The 19949-nt window shown below is 40.3% G+C and overlaps 2 protein-coding genes and 1 non-coding gene across 5 annotated transcripts; all 3 read right to left on the bottom strand.

Annotated features, from left to right (window-relative positions):
• Positions 1-157: 157 nt before the first annotated feature.
• tmf1 (TATA element modulatory factor 1) lies at positions 158-11946 on the bottom strand. Its single transcript, XM_005800656.2, has 17 exons — positions 11359-11946; positions 9921-11275; positions 8450-8553; positions 8197-8323; positions 7997-8102; positions 7635-7777; positions 6428-6594; positions 5519-5675; positions 3876-3968; positions 3607-3763; positions 3312-3504; positions 1974-2043; positions 1804-1896; positions 1596-1718; positions 1336-1488; positions 966-1091; positions 158-850 (listed from the first exon to the last, which is right to left on the bottom strand). Exons 1-17 carry the CDS (start codon positions 11492-11494, stop codon positions 710-712), a joined length of 3444 nt encoding a protein of 1147 aa, XP_005800713.1. The 5' UTR covers positions 11495-11946; the 3' UTR covers positions 158-709.
• Positions 2256-2328, bottom strand: trnar-acg. Its single transcript has one exon. It is a non-coding gene; the product is annotated as a tRNA-Arg (tRNA).
• Positions 11947-12716: 770 nt separating the features above from the next.
• uba3 (ubiquitin like modifier activating enzyme 3) lies at positions 12717-19274 on the bottom strand. Of its 3 annotated transcripts, XM_005800654.3 has the most exons (18): positions 19239-19261; positions 19089-19127; positions 17824-17944; positions 17651-17731; positions 17485-17567; positions 17314-17394; positions 17072-17115; positions 15613-15677; positions 15348-15503; positions 15150-15252; positions 14933-15046; positions 14589-14642; positions 13940-13976; positions 13775-13856; positions 13589-13689; positions 13422-13485; positions 13280-13334; positions 12717-13172 (listed from the first exon to the last, which is right to left on the bottom strand). In XM_005800654.3, exons 1-18 carry the CDS (start codon positions 19256-19258, stop codon positions 13084-13086), a joined length of 1389 nt encoding a protein of 462 aa, XP_005800711.1. In that variant the 5' UTR covers positions 19259-19261; the 3' UTR covers positions 12717-13083. The 3 variants fall into 3 exon arrangements, with proteins under 3 accessions (XP_005800711.1, XP_005800712.1, XP_023209256.1); XM_005800655.3 differs by lacking the exon at positions 19089-19127 and having other exon boundaries at positions 12718-13172; positions 19239-19274; XM_023353488.1 differs by lacking the exon at positions 19239-19261 and having other exon boundaries at positions 12718-13172; positions 19079-19223.
• Between the last annotated feature and the right edge of the window lie 675 nt (positions 19275-19949).

The following is a 19949-nucleotide window of genomic DNA, read 5'->3' as shown; positions in this document are numbered from 1 at the left end:
CAGCATGGATACAGCGAAATTAATTGATTTTGTTCTATTAAGACATTTTAAGCATAATTTAAAATGTCTTAAACAGTGATCATGTTTTTAGTTACAATCTCAAGGGAAATTTTGAGATTTCACATAGAAGTCAATATTAAAATGAACAGGGACATTCTTTCCACCACCCAAATAAATGTTTATTTATTTACATAATTATACAACTTAAAATTAAACCATCAGCACCTCTGAGATTACCTTCGGAGATTACCTCCCCTAAACCGTGTGTTGTGACTTATATAACATTAAGTATACCAACATTTCTCTATACAATAAAATAAACTTCTTAAACCTTCCTGAATGTGCATGGACAAATTATGACAAAATTTGTACAGTGCAAATAAATCCTTTACCCCGTCACACAGCGAAAAACTCTACAACACTACACCTAAGATTTTATTGTGAGCGATGTTCCAAAAGATTTCAAATCGACGAGTTAATCAACTACCGTGAGCATCCTTCATAGTTATTCAGCAACAATACTCCACACATCTGCCCTCACTTCGAGAAAGCTCGCAACGGAAAGAAAATGGTGGATAAGATTAAAAAATGATAATAATCAGTTATTAAGTTAGACGTTTTACTCTTTGCTGTTATTTGAATGCATCTGTGGCAAACAAGAACAACTGAGTTACGCTCAAACAAGGAGGGGAAAGCAGGTGAAACTACTTTATTTCTGATTCTTTAGTAATTCATCAATCTGAGTTTTATACATATTTTTGACATCTTCAAGGTCCAGCCTCAGTTCCTCTGCTTCCTCAGCCTTTTCTCCATACATCTGCAGGATGGTGTTGTGCCTCTGCTCCAGATCCTGAAATCCACAGACACAGATGCATGAACAAATACTCAAGAGTGCATCGTTTGCTGTTTGAAGCCATGGTAGGGAATGCATACTCGACACTGAACTAATCATTTGTTGTCCGCACCTTGAGTTGAATTTTCAACTTTGGGATGTCCTTCACTTTCTCCTCCATCTCATCGTTTTGATTCGTGAGCCGAACCAGCTCTTCTGCCATCACTGAGCGACTTCTCTCCAAACTGGCGATCTCGAGCTACAACAAAATGAAGCTAGCTTCAATTCAAGAATACGTTATCGACGCCAAAGGGAAATTAAGTGCTGTTGCAGCTCATTTAGCTAAAGAGTTATTGTAGACAGTGATGGCTGTGGGCAGGAAAGATCTCCAGTAGCAGTCTGTATTGCAACTAATTTCAAGAAACTTCTTACTGAAGACTCTTTTTTTTTCACACCTGGTCAAAAATGACTTATGTTGTTTTTTAAATTATTTTCTGTATTACCTGCAACTGAGCTATCTCTCCTTCTCTCAGTTTAAGCTGGGACTGGAGGTTCTCCATGATGCTGGAGCCTCCAGACAACCTGGCTGCCTCGTACAGGTTGGTTCCACTCATCGACATGGTGATTGTTCCCATTGAGTGGTCCAAACAGTCATCCTGAGGACGATTAAAACGAAGCATAAAAACATTTAGAATCCATTCTCAAATAATGCTAAAAAAAAGCTCGATTTTTGGAAATAAATTTGATCAAAAACAGGATGCACCTGCGACAGAACAGAGGTGTGCAGTCCAGCGTTTTCCATCCCGCTAACGGAGCTGGAGCGGGACAAGGACGGCGTGGAAGCCGCTGGCGGATCTCCGACAGAGTGTGTTACAGCTTTACGCTCCTGGTTGAGGAAGAAATAAGTACATTTGGATGAACTGAAATAAAATTTAAATGCTTTATATCAAATAAGAATAATTCTTATGGACCTTTTCCTTTAGTGCTTCTTGTGCGAGATAGCATTTCTTCTTCTCTTGCTCCACCTTCATCTTTTCCATCTCTAGCTGGTTGGTCAGGAGTAGCTAGTTAAAGAAGCAAAAGGACACATGAGAGGAGCTGTTTCGTAACGGAGAACAAGTAGGAGAACTTCCTGCCTTACCTTTTCTTTCTTGGCCTCTTCTAGCATCCGACTGTGTTCTCCTTTCAGGTTTGTTAGTTCCGCATGCTCCCTAGATAAAGATATTTAAAATTATTATAAGCCATTTCAAATGCTCTTTTGAGATACAAACTACTTCAGCACAATACAGTGGCACACAACAATCCTTCTTCGCAAGACACGCAGTTTTTCACGTCTTTATTACCCGCTTCATAACATTCTGTTCATTTTATTTCATGGAGGCCCAAACAAAGTCGAAAATGTCGGACAAAATCAAAAAAGGAACGAGCCAGCCAGGAGTCGAACCTAGAATCTTCTGATCCGTAGTCAGACGCGTTATCCATTGCGCCACTGGCCCGGTTGAACAGTCCCACCTCCACACGGAAGATAAAAGCCACGAGGCCGAGCACATGGTCCTCCTACCGGAGGGGGAGGAGCTTCCAACGGGACCAACTCACAGCACGCATAACAAAAGACCTGCAGTTTCCTGAAACCCTCTAAAACATCATGGGAAATCCAGGAAGCTCTGTGTATTTTTCAAACTTCTAGCAGTTTGCATGTTTACAATTTTTTATTCATTCTTCTTTCATAACCGCATGTCTTCATCTTTCCCTGTGGTTAAGGATAAAACGTTTGAAAACACATTAGTTGTTTGAAAATCTGTCTGTTATGTGTTGGTAGGGAACAAGTTTGTAGTTTTATTTAGGTATGTTTTTATAATTTAACTATAATCAAGTCCTTAAACAGCCATTAAGCTGTGAGTAGTAGACCTCAGTGGAATGCCAGACAATGGCCACAGCAGAACATGTATTTGCAATGTAAAAAAAAAAAAAATAATGCTGGATATGTAAACTCAATTGAATTAAAAACTAAAAGTTATTTCCATGAATAATTTTGTTTTAATAGACTTGGAACATCACTAAAAGCGGATTCCAGAAGGAAAGTTACTGCTAAATTAAAAGTAGGGATGAGCTGGTGTGGGATTCTGTTGTACTAACCTTTGTGTAAAAATACCATGGCTGAATGGTATTTATAAAATAAATTCAAACTAAAACACATAACATTATCTAGATGCTTTAATTCAAAGCAGTAAAGAGGCTAGTTCTTCTACTTTTATAAAAATATGATAATTTCTTTATTGTTCATATGATTTTGACAAATGGAAGACAGAACTGTGGTTTTTGTGGTCTATATTTTTGCCAGCTCCACACACCTTGAGAAAACTTAGGAAAATCAAAAAAAATCTGTCAGCTCTGATCTAAGAACTTTACATTATATGACCAATACGCTGGAAAACATGTGTGTGTTCAAACCTTGCTATTCACTGATAATTGACATTACCTGCTGCTCTCATCCTCCAGTTTCTCCCTTTTGCTTTTCTCCGCCTCCAGCTGAGCCAAGACTCTGGCTTTTTCCTGCCGGACCGAGGAATTCTGGGATTCCAAAGAAGCCAGCTGGGACTTGATGGACAACAGTTCCTCTGCTGCCGATCGCTCCTTCTCCACGGCGACAGCCAGCTGAGTCTGGGCGTCCGCTGTTCAGACGGCCAGAAAGAGACGGCTCAAGCTTCATGGACACGTCTGCGTTTGGCCGACCGTTTTACAAATCTGCGATGTGACGCGCTCTCGAGTCTCACCTAGCCTATCGGAAATGTTCTTCTCCAGTTTCTCCCAGGACGCGGTTTGGCCGCCCAGCGAGGCTTGTAGGTTCTCGATTTGTCGCAGCAGAGGCCGCGTTGCTGAGGTGACGCTCTGGCTGAGCTCCTGGTTCCTGGTCTCTGCCTCCTGCAGTCTCTGAAACACATTAAGATCACGTGGAGTGGATTAGATAAAACCTGTTCCAGTCACGATGAAATTTCTTGCTCTATAGGAAAAAAAAATATTATTATTAGCAACATTTTCTTACCTGCTGAAGCTCACTGATCTCCTCCCTCAAATAATCTTCTTTCCTGGCCTGCTGTTGCTCTGTCCTCTGCAGAGCTATCCTCAGGTCAGCCACCTGAAAACAGGAGATGACAAACCGTTCAGTCACTCTGCTCTGGAACAGGATCGCCACTATTTGCATGGGTGACTGTTAATTTTCTTATTTCGACCTTTTACAAAAACAGGGTAGCAAAAGACAGAGAAACTATTATTGTCTTTAAGCTGCTGATCCGTGAGAATGAACGTGACATCAAACGCCATTAAGTGCGTTTCAACAAAAACTGCATGTTTGAGTCAACATAGCTTATGGACTAAAGCAAACCTCTTGTTGTGTTAACAGTACTTGCGTGCCGAGACGAAAACAAAACAAAAATTTAAATTAATCAACTAAAGTAGCCTTATTCACTGTAGATCCAAAACTTAAAAATGATTTTTCACATTTGCCGTATTAAATGAAAGGGATCTAGTGTCCAAATTCTTTTAGACTCGATTCAACAAAATTTATTCCCAGTTATAAAAACACGACTTGGGTCACTTTCTGTCAAACGTTTTGCTATTTTTTTTAGCCGAGTTTAATAAATTAAATGAGAGTTGTTATGGGTCGGCTTTTCAGCAAAAGTCTCTGGACAGACATGATTCTACTTATTGTGAAAGACAAATATTTTGTGTTGCACTTAACATTTTCTGTTGTAAGAATTTTACCATGATTTAAAATTATAAGTTTAATAATCAAATTTGTATCACTCTTGAACTGCAAGTTGGGGGACACAAAAAGTCCAAGGGCCCCAACTTTGGACACGCCTTCAATCAAAGTGGAAAAACGACAAAAAACAAATTGCTACGTATAGTTTCTTGCAGAAGTATTCACACTGCTTAAGTTTTCGCATCCTGTCACATGACAACTACAAAGTTATTGGGATTTTATGGGGTAGAACAACAACAAATATTCCCATTTTCTCCGATCGGCTTTTCTGTTTCTGCTACATGACGCTGTAGCTGTATAATTAAATAGCAACTGCATATTTATGCTAACACAATCTGCAGCTAGGCTGCACAGTTGGTAGCACTGTTGCCTTGCAGCAAGAAGGTCCTGGGTTCGATTCCCGGCTGGGGTCTTTCTGCATGGAGTTTGCATGTTCTCCCCGTGCATGCGTGGGTTCTCTCCGGGTATTCCGGCTTCCTCCCACAGTCCAAAAACATGACTGTCAGGTTAATTGGTCTCTTTCAATTCTCCCTAGGTGTGAGTGTGCGTGTGCATGGTTGTTTGTCCTGTATGTCTCTGTGTTGCCCTGCGACGGACTGGCGACATGTCCAGGGTGTACCCCGCCTCTCGCCCGGAACGTAGCTGGAGATAGACACCAGCAACCCTCCCGACCCCATTAGGGACAAAGGGTGAACAGAAAATGGATGGATGGATGGACAATCTGCAGCTTACAGCACTGTAGGTAGCAAAGTTCACTAAGAAAATGTCTGTTAAATGTTCTTAAAAGCTCCTTGAAGACGTGATTTTATGCTTAATCGTGACGCTTGCTAAATACCACAATGAGCCAAAAACATCCCAAAACTGACTGCAAACTAAAGCTGCATGTTCGGCTGAGAAGGATTTGCCGTGCTGGGTTGTGGTACCTGGTTGGCAAGCGCCTCCTGCTGGATCCTGGCCTCCTCTTGAGCCTTTTCAAGAGCTAAACTCAGCTGCTCCTTGGCCTGGATTTCCCTGCTTAGAGCCACCTCTTCGGCCTCGCTCGCTCTGCTAGCCTGAGCCTTGTGAAGCTCTGCCAGCTCTCTGGAAACAAAGAGGAACAGGAAGCGTATCAACATATCGCTGCCATGCTGGTGGACTGCAGCATTTGAAAGTAAACATTAGCTTTCTTTTTTCTAATTCAAAAATTCCTTTCACCATGCTCTTGTTGCTCAATAAGTAATTTTTTTCCCAACATGTTGCACAAAAAAAATAGAAAAAAAAAAACCTGTTCAGATAAACTATGGACACTGAATAAATATAAAGTACATAAAAGGCTAAGCTAACTTCGGCTAACTAGTAGACTCACTTCAAAACTGCTTTTTAGGAGTAGTTGTCAAGTGTTTCTGTTTTTCTCATGCATTCTTTTTACTTTCACTGCATCCTAATTCTAATATTTCTGGAGTACTGGTTCTATGATTTTCCAAATACATTCAATAATCATAAAAACCTGCAACTGCTAGGAGGAGGACTCACAGAGATCTCCTGCAATTTTTTAAGCTCTTAGCAGCGTCATCTGTAATTACTTTTCAAGAATTAAAAAATACAAAACCAAAATTAATTTTAATACTTGGAGCTTATGGCTGCCATCATGTGAGTAAAGAACTAATCTTTATCAGATAGGATTAATAACTGAACTACCCGGAGAACAAAAAAAAACAAAAAAAAAAAGTCATTCAGGATCAAACTGAATGATGGTCAAACTCCACACCAGTTTGTATGTGGACATGATGAAATCGTCTTATGAGCTGGCGTTCCAAATATTCAGTGTCAATAATGAAAAGTTAAATATTTACTTATACGAGCTGTCTAGGGCAGCTTGGAGGCTCCTGTTTTTCTCCTGCAGTTCCTCGTCATCCGTCTGCAGCCTGCTCAGCTCCTTCTCCTGCTGCTCCACCACACCGTTCAGCTTCCTGATGTTCTCTCTGTGCTGCTTCTCCACCTCCTCCTTCCCGTCTAGAACCTGCAACCAGAGAATCAGGAATCGTGCTGACACTCAGAACAAAGGCCTGAGTAACAAATTAAAAAGGAAAACTGTGATTCTGCTAACAGGTTCCGGGATTATAACATTTTTCCCGAAACCTGTGTAGAATTTAAGCACTTTCTGAGCATTTGAGGTCAATTTTTAAGCTTTTTCACCACCATGCTTAAGAGATAGAAACATTACAAATGGAGCGAAAACCAGAAAGCTTCAATTCATTATTACATGATTTACAACTGTTGATATTTTTTTTTTGTTTTGGAATTCTAGTTTATTTAGCAGGGATGAAGTAAGCTAAAATATAGCAAAATGTTCTGTTTTGACACATCTCTCACTTGATTGGTCTGAGAACAAAACACCAATTTCAAAAATGTTGTTATCTACAATATAAGATGATCAATAAGTAATTGAGCAGTTAGAATAGTAAATATTCATTACATTGAAACAATGCAAACAAAGTGGTTGTTTGTTTGGATGTTAAGGTAAATAATCTTCATCCTCAAATGAACTGCTAAAAACACAATATAAAAGGAAAATCAGCAAAAATATCTAAAATTGTCCACAATACGTTTTCTGGCTTTTAGCAAATAGAAATAATTTTGGTAATTCTAACAAAGCTAAAATAAGAAAAGTTAAGTCCAATTTAACTTCAGACAGTGGAAAAAAAAGGAAGTATTTTTATTAGGTGTATGAAAATATCTGGTTTCAATTGTAAATTATGGATTACAAATTTAGGCTTCTCATTTTATTAATCGCACTTTATTAATAAACTGTGCAGTTTGAATATCAAGCACTCTCAAGGACTTTGTCCAGAAATTAATCACTTTCACAATCTTTTAAACACCTGAAGCTCACCGTGCCATAATTTACCACAGAACATTATTATGATCGATTATTTAACCTGAGACATTAGGCGTTTCTAATCAGTACCATCACAAGAATGGTGCTTATCTTTAAAAATAGGAGAGTGCTCAACATAATCACATAAGAGCAAATCGTTCTGATTTGTACTTGACACTCACCTGCTGCAGATGCCTAAGCTCCTCCTCTTGCTCCTTGATTTTCTTTTGCTGCTTGGTAATCCTGCTGTCACACTCTTTTTCCTTCACACGCAGTTTCTTGATGATGTTACTGTGTTGCAGCTGCTGTTTCGACAGTTTTTCACCTAACAGTGAGAGAAATAAACCATTGAAAAAGAGAAATCACTACCAGAAAATTTAAATTCTGATAGTGATTATATTTGACCTGATAGTTTAATTTAGTTTAATTTTGTTGTATTTTTTTGGTTGTGACCAAAACGCGCATCTTTCCTTTGCTGGTTGCTAAGCAGGCGTTTGGTTAGCTCAAGAAGGTGAACTGGTGCTTGAACAATAATGACTCTCACCCTCTTCCAGCAGACCTCTGATCTGCTCCTCCTTCTCTCTGATGAGCTCCATCGTATCACTCGAGTTCAGTCTTGTACTAAGATCTTCTCGCAAGCCTTTGATCTCCTGCAAAACACACAAGCAGCAAAAAGAAAATAATTACAATCTTTGCCAGAGTGACGTTGATGTCCGTCTCAACAAACCCTCAAATTATAATCACCTTTTTGGCGATGTCTCTCTCCTTGCAGGCCAGCTGAGCCTTTCTTTCTGCGTCTGCTATGCGCTGAGTGAACTCGTCTTTCAGGGACTGCACAGTGGAGCTCTCTTCCTTCAGGCTTATCACTTCACTGACAGACGAACGGATGGCGTATAAGCTTACTTTAGCATCAATATAAAGTGTAATTCTACAATAACATTGAACTTAAAAAGGATTATGTATGTCTTGGTTGTGTACATAAGGGAGACAAACTCACTCTTTTAAATTGTCGCACTCCTCCTCCAGCCTGGCCTTGTCTTTGCTAACAGCCAGCAGCTGAGACTCTCTCTTCTCAAGGCGGCTTGACAGATCATCAATAACCTGAAATATATTCATAATAAATATTTTGTGAAACGCCAGCGTGTGAACGACACTTTGGAGTCCTCTGGACTGGACACAAGTACAGGCCATTGAAGCATAAAACGCAACAAAGACCGGGCCGTGAAATGGTTTGGCTCCCAAAGTATTGAGACTCTCAATGAAGAATAACACATTCTGTGAGTCGAATGGTACGATTAAGCCCCAAATTATTCATATCCCTTCCAGATTTAGGTTTAGAATTAGATTTTAATTATACCAACAGGTTTCTTCTGATTTGAAGTAATATTAAGATTGATAAAGTAGTCATTATCTAGAATATATAAATCCAAACTAAAAGAATGTTACCATTGTTTGGTCCACCAACATTATTGCATATCGTATGTTTTCCTAATATCATGCAGCCTGTGGATTTGAAGAGCAATCCACATGACGGATTAAAAAGAAAATAAAGATCAATCTGAAAGACAAAGTAACTGAAAATACCTGAATTTGGTAGGACGGGTACAGCCGTTTTACCAAGTGCAATTGGCAAAAATCGTAAACATTAACCTTGCAAAGTACAAAGATGACTTTTATTCATATATTTACATCATCTTTATCGTCTCTGGGAGTTATTTTCTTGGGCGTAGAGAATCACATATTTGAGACCGCTATAAGTTGCATATATACTTTGCGTGTCTTGATGTTTAACAGTTAAGTCTGTCGCAATAAGTCAATAAATCACATGATAAATTAGAACAAGCTCAATTATTTCCATTTGCAATATTGTTTCTCTCGTGTCTCTTTAATTCTGTGGATGACAAAATGTTTCAGTTTGGTACATTGGTCTCAACTAGCCCCTTTTCTGAAGGGCAGTGTTATTTACAGAGGCTTCAGCAGCCATTTTATTTGTTCTTTCAGTTGTTGATTTGGATATTGTAGATAGTTCATTAGAAATTAAAGTTTATTGATCTTTGAGAGAGTGTTCTTGCACTATTATGCCATTACCATTATATCACTTGAAAACGGTCTCAAAACAACAATATAATTTATGGCAATGATTTCTGGGACAATTTATCGGTCAGCAAAAATAGTTGCTGGATGAATCTGTCCGTTCCCACGGCAACAAGTTAGACAAATTCACCGCTTACTGTCATGCAGAGCATAACATCTAACATTGATTTGCTATGTATGAATGTTCATAGCAAATAAATGTTAGCTATGAACATTCACAGCTAACATTCTAAGCCAACAAATGCAGATTTTGGCTTAATGAATTATTGCATACACTACTATTGCGATAATGATTGATAATAATTAATTGTGGGATGGCAACTCAGTCTCATTTGAATGTTCGTGCTTTGTACATATCTTTAAAACTCAGGTACCTTTTGCAGCTCCAGTATCTGGGCAGGTGAGACACTTTTCATCTCTTCTGTGATTGGTGGAGTGCTCTTTTCTTCTTCATTGCAGGTAGAACCAAACATCGCATCATCATCAACACCAGCGCACAACTCATCTGGCTGCTCGCTGTTTACAGGAGTCGCGCTCCTTCCGCTCTCCTCCATCTCGTCCAGCGACTGCTCCTTCCCCGTCTCGGCGTATCCCTCCTCCTTGCCGTCGTTCTCCTCGGCAGCGTTCTCCTCCGCTCCGTCCTCCTGCTTCGGACACGTCTCCGTCGGGGGAGCGGGTCCCGCCGTGACGGAGGCCAGAGTCCGGCTGCCGGGGATCTCGTCGTCCGAGTTCACCTCGCTGACACTCCGGCTGTCCAGCGACTGCATGCTGAACGAATCGATGCGCTCGAACGCGTCCGAGGAGGAGCCGCAGCTCTCCGTGAGTTTGTGATAGTCTTCCAGTCGAGCGAAATCCCCGCAGGTGGAGGCAGTGAGGAGCTGAAAGGAGCCCTGCATCAGGTGAAGCCCGGTTTTGCTCTCGCCGGTTTCTTGCCTGGAGCTGGCCGAGCTTTCGCTCTGCACGCTCTCGTGGTCGAGCACTTCAATGTCACTTGTGGTGGAAGTTCCTGAGGAGAAAGCGCTGACCGGAGGAGAGGGCGTGTCGGTCTGACGGTCCTCTGGTTTGGAGTCTTTTTGACCCGGGAGAACTTCCTTGGTGGACGTGGGGGTTGAGGGATCCGCCGGGGTAGAGCTTTTAGCTTCAGAAGGAGGAGACTCAGAGGAGTTTGGGGCATCCGTCTCTACCTGTTGCTCGGGTGGATCTTCTGGTTCCGGCTCCGTTTTGGATTCTGATGGAACCGACTCAGCATCCGTTTTCACACAGTCAGGACTGAAAGGGTGGTCACCAGGGGAGGTAACTGGAGAGACTGGCTGGAGGAGGATGGCATCAGTGTAAGGCGCTGCTGGTGAGGACTCGGCCTCATCCGGCTGGCCGTCGGCCACTGTCTGACCCTCAACGCTCTGCTCTGTAGGTTCTGTTGGCTCTGCAATCCCATCCTCATTTTGGATCTGCAGCAAACCTCCTTGGCTTTTCTTCTCCGTCTCTTGAGTTCGTCTTTGAGACTTTGCAGGGGGTACAGACACAACTTTCGCTTTGGTCACTGGGACATCTCCTGGTGACAGGAAGGCACTGAAAAAGTTTTCGGATTCATCCACAACTGTGCGAGTGACGGGCGTAGTAATGGCGTCGGAGTTGAGAGGAGGCGTGGTGGCCTTTTCTTCAGCGGGGGCTTCCCACTGAGTCATACCCCATCCTCCACTCACTGAAACCTTCCCAGGGGTTGTTGTGTCTAAAACAGATATTACAATGACCCTTTGAGCTTTTAGGGACTTGCACGATAAATACATACGGTTTCTGATATCACTTGCTTACCGTCATAAGGCATTACAACCGTGTCACCCCATTGGTCCTCTTCTTTGATGTCCAGAACTCGGTCAATCGATTTCTGCGCTGTCGTCAAAGCTTGTTTAGCGAAGCTGGACAGGTGAGACGCGTTGAACCAACTCATTCTGATAACCCAGCTAGCTTGTTAGTTAACTCGTTTTGTACTGACAGTAACTCGCAGCATTTTCCTTATTTATTGTCAGCCTCGTTACAAACGTCAAGTTTACCTCTGTTCTGTAAAGCTTCGCAGGCAGATAACATCGAGGAACTTGATGAAATTAGAGGTTTACGTTATCGAAAAAAAACATAACATTGCCGCTGTACACTGTGGTCAGGTAGTTTCAGCTAGAAAAACTGCTAAATTCGCACCTAAAGTGCGGGGTTCCCTACGAGTGAAGATCTTTAGCTGATAAATAACCCAATAGTCAACGCCAGCTGTCAAGCGAAATCAACCCCGGTGGTTAATTTACGCCTTTTTCGGCTCTTTTTCACGGGCGTCATCGTTTGTTTTGGTCGCACTTGACTTGTAGCTCGGCTAACGCTAGCATGCTCGCTACTTCCTTTCCACGTAGCCCAATGACGTCACGATCCGGTATGGTTCTCATGTTGCATTCGCGAGCCGCTCCAAGTGTCCAAATCGTAATTGTGAGAAAGAATAAAGGCAGGGGGGAATCAAAAGGTGTTTTCCACTCTTTCAAATGTCGCGTGTGAACTGTTGTAAATACGAACCCACCTTATTTTGCAGCATGAGTCAAATACGATCAATTATTGCTCCAGGAGAGTAATTTCGTAATATCCGAGGTACGCGAAGGCACCAGGACAGCCACTTACCTTGTCACTCGGCCAAAAACAAAAGCAAATGCACATTGTTGGCAATACGATCTAAAAATGCCACTGCGTTGAGACATTTTGACTTTAAACCCACAAACTGCAATGTATTTAAAAGGAATTTAAGCAATAGACAACGCAAAGTGGCACATAATGGTGAAATATAAGAAGGATACGTAGTTTTCCTTTACAAGCAATTCGTGCATTTCTATTCGGCCCCTAAATAAAATTGTCAATAGATTTCAGATTTTTATTTGAAAAGATAAAAGAAAGAAATTGCAATAGTTTCTTTTTACTTCATTATTATGTACTGCTTTGTGTTGGTCCAACACATACAGTACAATTCTGAGAATTTTTGACTTTAAAAAAATGAAAAATTCAAAGACATATAAAAGCTTCTCCAAGATCTGTATATGACAAATGACTTTTAAAGTACTCCACCTGGATCTTTTTTTATACTATGTAGTTTTTATAGTGTTCACTGTGAAAATAAATGTTAATGTGTATGCACAGGAAGCAGCACAGTCAATAAGAAAAACATTTTAATTCCAGTTCAAACACCCTCCACACAGCTTCAGTGGCAGCGCCGACTAAAAAACTGTTTCAATAAATAAGTACAATCAGAATGAGCAGAAAATATTCTTATAAAGAGTACAGTTTGTACAAACTACAAAGGTACTGAGCGTAAAGTATTAACGCAAAAACCTTAAGATTTGTAAATCATCACTAAAACATGACAAGATGCGGACTACAATTTGGCTTTTCAGTGCAAAACGTTCACGTTTGTCAACACGTACACTTTACCAGTGGAACTGGTCACAACTGAGTAGAACCTGATTGGAAATGCAGTAAACAGTTCTGGTAGTCAAAGTGCTTGAAGAAGTTTTATGAGGTAAAGCAGAGTCGGAACAACATGGTTTGGGGTGTGGTGACATCGGCCACGGCCAGTTCTTGTCCGTCCGTCAGGCCCAGCTCTGAAAAAGAAAAATCATGTTGGTAACGAAAGTGAAGTAAAACATTCAAAACGTTTCCCTTTGACAAGGTACGAGTCTATGCTGACCCGTACGATAAAGCACCTCACCTCTCAAGCTTTTGGAAAGGTTTGGCCGCGTCCTTTGTTCGATTGAAGCAACCGACTGTGAAAGAAAATACCTTGCGTTAAGCTTGTACTTGTATAATTTCTGAACAAAACAAAAAAAGAACTAAAAACTTAACGGAATTACCTGCAAATATAAAGTTTTGCTCTTTCCTTCAACAGTTGCTGTTACAGCAGGTGATTTCATTTGCCTTAAACAAATGCCGAATTGTTAAGAATCCAACACATATATTAGGTAGGGGAAAAAAAAGCAAAACAATTAATAAGAAAACATGGAGAGTCAAGGAAACCTACAGGGAGGCGCTCTCAGTGAGGTAGTTCAGAACCTCCTGAAGGGTAGAAGAAGGAGTAAAGCGTAGATCCTGAGGTATCTGACTGCAGGCTGAGCAGTTTTCCTACATCAGGAAGAGTCACATATTCACTTCGACCAATCAAACCATCTGAAATCTAGAGATAAATATGAAACAAGAGGGGACAAACCTTCCGTTCTGCCTCAAAAGTGTAAGTGTATAAGCCGTCCACATCATTGAACACCATGTAATTGCTAAGAGGTACGTAGGCGCTGCAAAAATGGAACGTATGAGGAACAATGAGAGTTGGTGAACACATTTGTAGACATGTCTGCAAAAAAGATTTTTGCCTTACCTTGTTGCTAGTTTGAAAACCTCTGTTGCACAAGCAGCTGCATCACCAAAGGAGAACAACAAATAAGTACAGGCACATGTGTTTAACTAGTTTTTTTTTTTATAAAACACGTAGAATAACACAGTAAGTCTTTACTGGATAACTGTCAAGTCTTAACTAGAGACTTCGATTAATCAGGTTGTGACAGAAAATTTTAAATTTTCAACTTGACTGTCCACACCACCAGTGACAAGCAGATTTAAAATTAGATCTTTTTTTGATCAGTGAGTGCACCCTACAAACGGGCGCCCTGACAAGAACACTTTTCAGTGTGGATGTTGAAGCGAAGCCGACTCAGTTAGCCATTTTCCAAACTGAAGACGGATAAACAACAGAGGTGTAAGAGACTATTTTGAAGGAAACTGTTTCCTAAGTAGCAACAATAAATGTCTGGTTTGGAGAGAGAGAGAGAGAGAATATCAGATAACAGGAAGTACAGCAAAGTTTCTCTGTTTCACTCTTTTGAGGGTGAAACAGTCATGGAACATGACATGGAACAACGTCTTCCAGATGCTGGAAGACCTTTAGAAATCTCAAAGTCTTTGCAAAACACACGTCTGAATCCACCAAGAAAATGCCGATGAATGCGTCTATAATATAAGCTACTTACCAGCAATGACAGCATTTGTAGAAGCAACAGCTGGAATTATTCGTTTGACAACACCTGCAAAATTCAAAGGGAAAATCTTCTTTGCTTAACCCGTCATTACTTAATCAAAAGAAATCAAAACCAGACAAAGGTTCAGGTCAATGAAATACCAGCCAACAAAAATATAAAACATCATATAAACATGTCTCCGTTACATTTAGTTTTTTTACTCTCTAAATATTCCGGGCAGAGACGGCAACAAACGTTTACAAAGCGGGTTAGCAACATTTCAGTTTTATACATCTCGACTTATTTCCCAGAGGAGCAGCGGTCAGCTGGCAGCAGACGTGCGGTTTTATGCTCACCCTGTGTAAGTCTGTAAGTGACTCCTGTTATGTTGAACTCTGCAGACCTCTCCAGAGATCTCTGGAACACCCACTGGATGTGCTCTGGGTCATCTCCGTCCAAGGCTACACCGTCTAAAACAGAACAGCCGAGGAACTGAGCTAAGCGTTACAAAGACAATATTTATTTTTTTTTAAAAACAAAAAAAGGTACAAGTAATCCGACTCCGTCGTTTACCTCCAAAAGGCATCTCCTTTGGCCACTGCAGTATCCGTACATATTCGACGCAATGTTCCGGCAAACGAGGCATTGTCGCTATTGTGCACATGGGGAAGTTGATCTACAAGAACAAGTGGACATTCATTTATTAGATTCGGTGCGGCGCCCGAGTCGGTCCGGTCAATATAGCTCTTCCAAAAAGGTGTGCTTAATTACCTGGGGAGGATAAAGTTCAAGTGTACAGTCAACGCAGGCTGTCAAGCCTGGGAGAATGACCCTGGCGTTGCCTTTAAAGCCTTCGGTCCCGCCATCAACAAGTGGGACAACCGAGGTTTGATCCACTTCGCCATCCTCATACACGAGCAAAGATAGCTGCGCATAAAAAAATATAAAAAACAATAAACAGAAATGCTAAAACACGCTCATGTCAACTAAAAATCACGGTTTTCATATTTAAATGCACATAAAGAAACATACTTACCAGCATACCATTCATCCACCTCCTGGCAACGATGGAGTCAAGCCCACAGACGATAATGTGGAATTCTACAAGAAGACAGGTGTCAATAAATTAGATACAACTTCAATTAGGAAACGGTGAAAATAACAACTGTGAGACAAACATAAAGGATCCAAAAGTAGGATCATACACAACAGTAAATAAATCCTATCCATGGCTTATTTACCATTTAGTTTTGATCAACCTAAATGGAAAAATGTCTCTGTACTTCTCATTGACCTTCAACTGCTGACTGATTTCTGTAGGAGTCAAATGTAAATTCCTATCGGCTGCTTCTCATTATCCTGCTGAAAGCTGCAACTAACGATTATTTTAGTGACTGATTAGCCTATCGATTATTCGGGCGATTATTTGGATTAAAAAAAAAAAAGAGGCACATTCTGCAGATTTTTCATTTAAATACTTAAGCATTTTAAAAAGATACAAACAAAGTATTCAATTCCTTTTTTTAAGTAACAAAAATTTCATTGCCAAAAACAGAGGCTTTCTTTAGTGATTGTGGCAAAACATGCTAAAAACATACAACCATCATCTACATGTTAAAAGTTCAGACCTTTCTGATCTTCACTGCTCATTTACTATTTTTTGGACTAACTAATTAATAATTGGATAGCAGACGGTGCTGAATAGAATATTTGGGGTGGGGGGTTGTTTGTTTTTTTGCAGAATTTGAACCAGGTGACGTTAAACTATACCACTTGAGTTCTGGTTAGAACATATTTACAGTTTTGGTTTAATTACTGCCCTCAGTACTTTATTGTTTCAGCAAATTACCTTTTCTTCGTCTCAATTCTCTACTTCACGAGGTAATGAAATATGGCAATATCCTCCTGAGACCCAGAGAAAAAAAAGTTTTTGAATTTCTTTGTTTTTACACTACATGACTCTTTGGAGTGAAAAAACATCACTACAATTGAAAAAGTTTCAAAACATGTTTTTATTTATTTTTTAGAGTATGTCCTTTGGAGAGGACATCGGGACTTGTGGCAAATATGAACACATTTCGAGGCCCAGGATGTCCTCTCTAAGGACCAACAGGATTTAACACAGTGGCATGTATGGTTTCAGAGTTATGAACAAAAAAACCTATGTCCTCCACAGAGGACAAAAATGTATTGCTGGGTCTCAGGAGGAAATTATGATTACTTCCTGATTTTCCACGAGCCTGTTTTTTTTTTGGTGCTATGATACATTTCGTAAAAAAAATTTTCTGTACTGAACCTTGAATGTTGTTTCTCACTAATGAGCAGCTTTCTACAAAAGCGGATATTATACAACTCATTGTGAGAGTGTTATTATGGTAGCTCACTTCACTACAAAGTGCTGTATTATGCTACTCATCGACCGCGCTCCTCATCGGGAAAGTTATTAGTTGAGTGGATCTGAAGAGATGACCGGGGAGTACATTAAAGATGCTTACGTCTGTAGAACGTTTCATCCAAGTCTTGAATTTTCTTAAAATGCCTGAAGAAGCTGTTAAGGAGAAGACCATTTTTAAAACGTTAATTTGCTTTCACTTCCTTAGAATTACTGTTGTGGTCGGCAGCTCAAATTGTGCTTTCTAAAATTAGACTCGCTTCTTCCTTCCTACAAAGAAAATTTCCAAAAATATTGTGGGTTAGCAATCTAAAATCTTGCATCCCGTTCCAATGAAAAGGATACGGTACTACGCGGCACCCTGGTATTCGGCTGTTGATAAAATCTGCTGCAACATCCGCCTTGGGCCGGCCTACGTCTTTTGATCTGGTGAAAAAATGTCCACAGATTAAAGTAACATTTCGGCACTTTTCTTTCAAAGCACTAAAATGTCAACGATGCGATAATTACACTGACCTGAAAAGGAACTGGCGATTCAGGTTGGAAACATCTATCGTGTCCATGTCAACTACATCAATGTTTCGGAAACCTGATAAAGCCTGAATGGTAAGAGTTGGTGAGAATTGACTTTAGTGAAGCAGAAAGTAATGCTGAGTAAATTTTCAAAAAGCGGTGAGTTTACCAGGTCTTTCAGCAGCTCACATCCCAGCCCACCAGCACCGATGACCAGGATTTTACAGGTGTCTATCAGAAACTGCAAGCACTGTGGTAAAGAACACACAGAGGTTAAACCGCTGAAGAAGGATGGAACATGTTAGGTCGGTTGAAACACAAGTGCTGCGTTGGGATCGCTACCTCTGCGCTGGGCTCAAAGTCGGGATGCGTGAACGGCCCTGACCGCTCAAGGAACTTTTTGACGTGATTCCATCGACCTTCCCATTCACAGCTGCCTCCACAGACTCCGTCAACAATCATGCTGGAGAGGACAGGCACATTTATAAATCACCTTGCGGCGTACATCAAAATGACTTACAATGTAATGTTGTAAAAGAAATCGCACAAAAACAAAGACTCAGACTATCTACATTAGGTGAAGTGGGCTGTACCTAAGAAGACTTATTAGGCCTGCTGTGTATATGTAGTGCCTTGAAAAGGTTTTCAAACTCTTAGTTTTTTGCTTACATTTTGTCAGATAGCAACCACATACTTCTAAGTATTTGATGAGATAGACCAACCTGAAGTAGTGCATACATCTGAAGAGGAACGGCATGCAAAGTTTTCTAATTTATGAACAAATAAAATCTAAAGGGTGAGGTATGCATCTCTATTCAACCCCTTATACGTTACTACGCCAAAATAAAGAACAAAGGACACATCACAGACTTTAGGGGATGACACAGTGGAAACGTTAAAGCAGAATTAGGTTATAAAACTTTTTTTTAAAAAAGATTTAGATATTTCACAGAGCACTGGTCAGCTCATAATGCGAAAAATAAAAAGATTACTGCAAAGTAAGACTCTGAACTGACTGAAGGCTGGGCAAGGACAAAAAAAGTCATAATAATAATAATCAAAATAATAATAAGACAGAATAATCTGTCACGGTGACCACTATTAGTTCAACTTCTCAATAAATGCACGGCTTCGTGTTAGCCTGCAACACTCCAACAAAAATACTTTGAAATTAGTGGTTGTAACATGACAAATGTGAAAAGGTTGACAACTATGCAAGGCACTGCATATAACCTTTTTTTCTGCGTTTGTCCTGTCTTGGCTCTTATTATTTTATTACTTTTTGAGACAGGCGTTTCTGACACTTCGACTCATGTTTCCTCCCTCAACAGCTCCTGGGTAGATAAAATCGGTGATTAGTCTTGCATAAATAGCTATTATGTCAACAGTGAACATATTTCTCAAAATAAGTCAAAAAAGTGGAAGAAGAAAAAACAAATCACTGTTCAGACAAGCTAGTTATTTACGGCCGACTAGCCACGGTAAATGTCCCTGAAGAAGCTACTTGTGTATTTTGTTTACAGCCCAGGTTAGCTTCCTCATCTAGCTAACGTTCGCCTTCTTCCTGTCTAAACCCGGAGCCTTGGAAACCTCAAACCTTCACTAACTTCTCAGTCAGCTCCACTACTCTCCTTCTTTTCTTCTCCCTAAAAAGAGAGAATAAAAGAAGGTTGATTCACACTGTTCTTCCGTAGCTTAATGTGATCAGATAGCATCTTTCTCGGGGTTTCTGTCTTGCTTCCTCGGCGGCTACTTACGGCTCGTCCATCTCCGCCATATTTTTGGTGACTTCAGGTGTAAAAGCCGGTAGTAGTGAACACGCATCCAAATACGGAATAATACATATATATTACAATAAACGTATATTTTAAGTGCTTTTGAAATTATTTGTAAGCTAAGATGTAGTGTTAGGCAATTATAGCATGTCGATATAGGAAAGACAATGTGGCTGCATCTGCATTGGGTGAGTTGATATAAAAATTCCCAATACCTTGAAAGCATCACAAGTCCAATACAAAAACGCAACTGCAAATACTGTCCGACAGGTGGCAATGTTCACTGTAAGGCAGCAGCTGTGGATAAGATGATAAAGAAATGTTGAAAGAAAAAAAAACCAGCACTCTTGGCAGAACTCAATTAATCTCATATTTACCTGGAATTAAGAGCTCTTATCTCATGGTAGGTAGATGTCTACGTCAAGATTTCCTAAAACAAATGACAGAATAGCAGTAAGAGAGAGCCAAAAATGTTTTTTTTGTTTATTTTATTTATTTATTTTTTGTAAAGGTGAAGGGGTTTTTTTAAAGTAGGGGAGAACACAGTTCTTAATTTTTTTTTCTTGATTTCTTTGCACCCTTTATTAATCTAGTTATCATTCATGCAAATGTTTTAGATTGTGGACTGTGAAATGGTGACAAACTAAATATTTGATTCTGAGGAAAACTCCAGAGACCCGTGGGTGCTTTGCA

The sequence above is a fragment of the Xiphophorus maculatus genome, chromosome 20 (genome assembly GCF_002775205.1).
Source record: "Xiphophorus maculatus strain JP 163 A chromosome 20, X_maculatus-5.0-male, whole genome shotgun sequence".
Taxonomy (NCBI): domain Eukaryota; kingdom Metazoa; phylum Chordata; class Actinopteri; order Cyprinodontiformes; family Poeciliidae; genus Xiphophorus; species Xiphophorus maculatus.
The sequence above is the reverse complement of the archived record's forward strand: the minus strand, read 5'-3'. Positions and strand labels throughout refer to the sequence as shown.

Bases quoted from the DNA above. Each gene is read 5' to 3' on its own strand.
- uba3 (XM_005800654.3), bottom strand. From the start codon at position 19,258: ATGGCGGAGATGGACGAGCC. The intron at 17,116-17,313 runs GTATCCTTTTCA...CAGCTTCTTCAG, and splicing joins CCAGGGTGCCGCGTAGTACC to GCATTTTAAGAAAATTCAAG. The intron at 15,047-15,149 runs GTAAACGACGGA...GTTCTGTTTTAG, and splicing joins AAAGGAGATGCCTTTTGGAG to ACGGTGTAGCCTTGGACGGA.
- tmf1 (XM_005800656.2), bottom strand. From the start codon at position 11,494: ATGAGTTGGTTCAACGCGTCTCACCTGTCCAGCTTCGCTAAACAAGCT. The intron at 3,764-3,875 runs GTAAGAAAATGT...AATGTGTTTCAG, and splicing joins AGATCAGTGAGCTTCAGCAG to AGACTGCAGGAGGCAGAGAC. The intron at 1,092-1,335 runs GTAATACAGAAA...ATTTTGTTGTAG, and splicing joins GAGAGATAGCTCAGTTGCAG to CTCGAGATCGCCAGTTTGGA.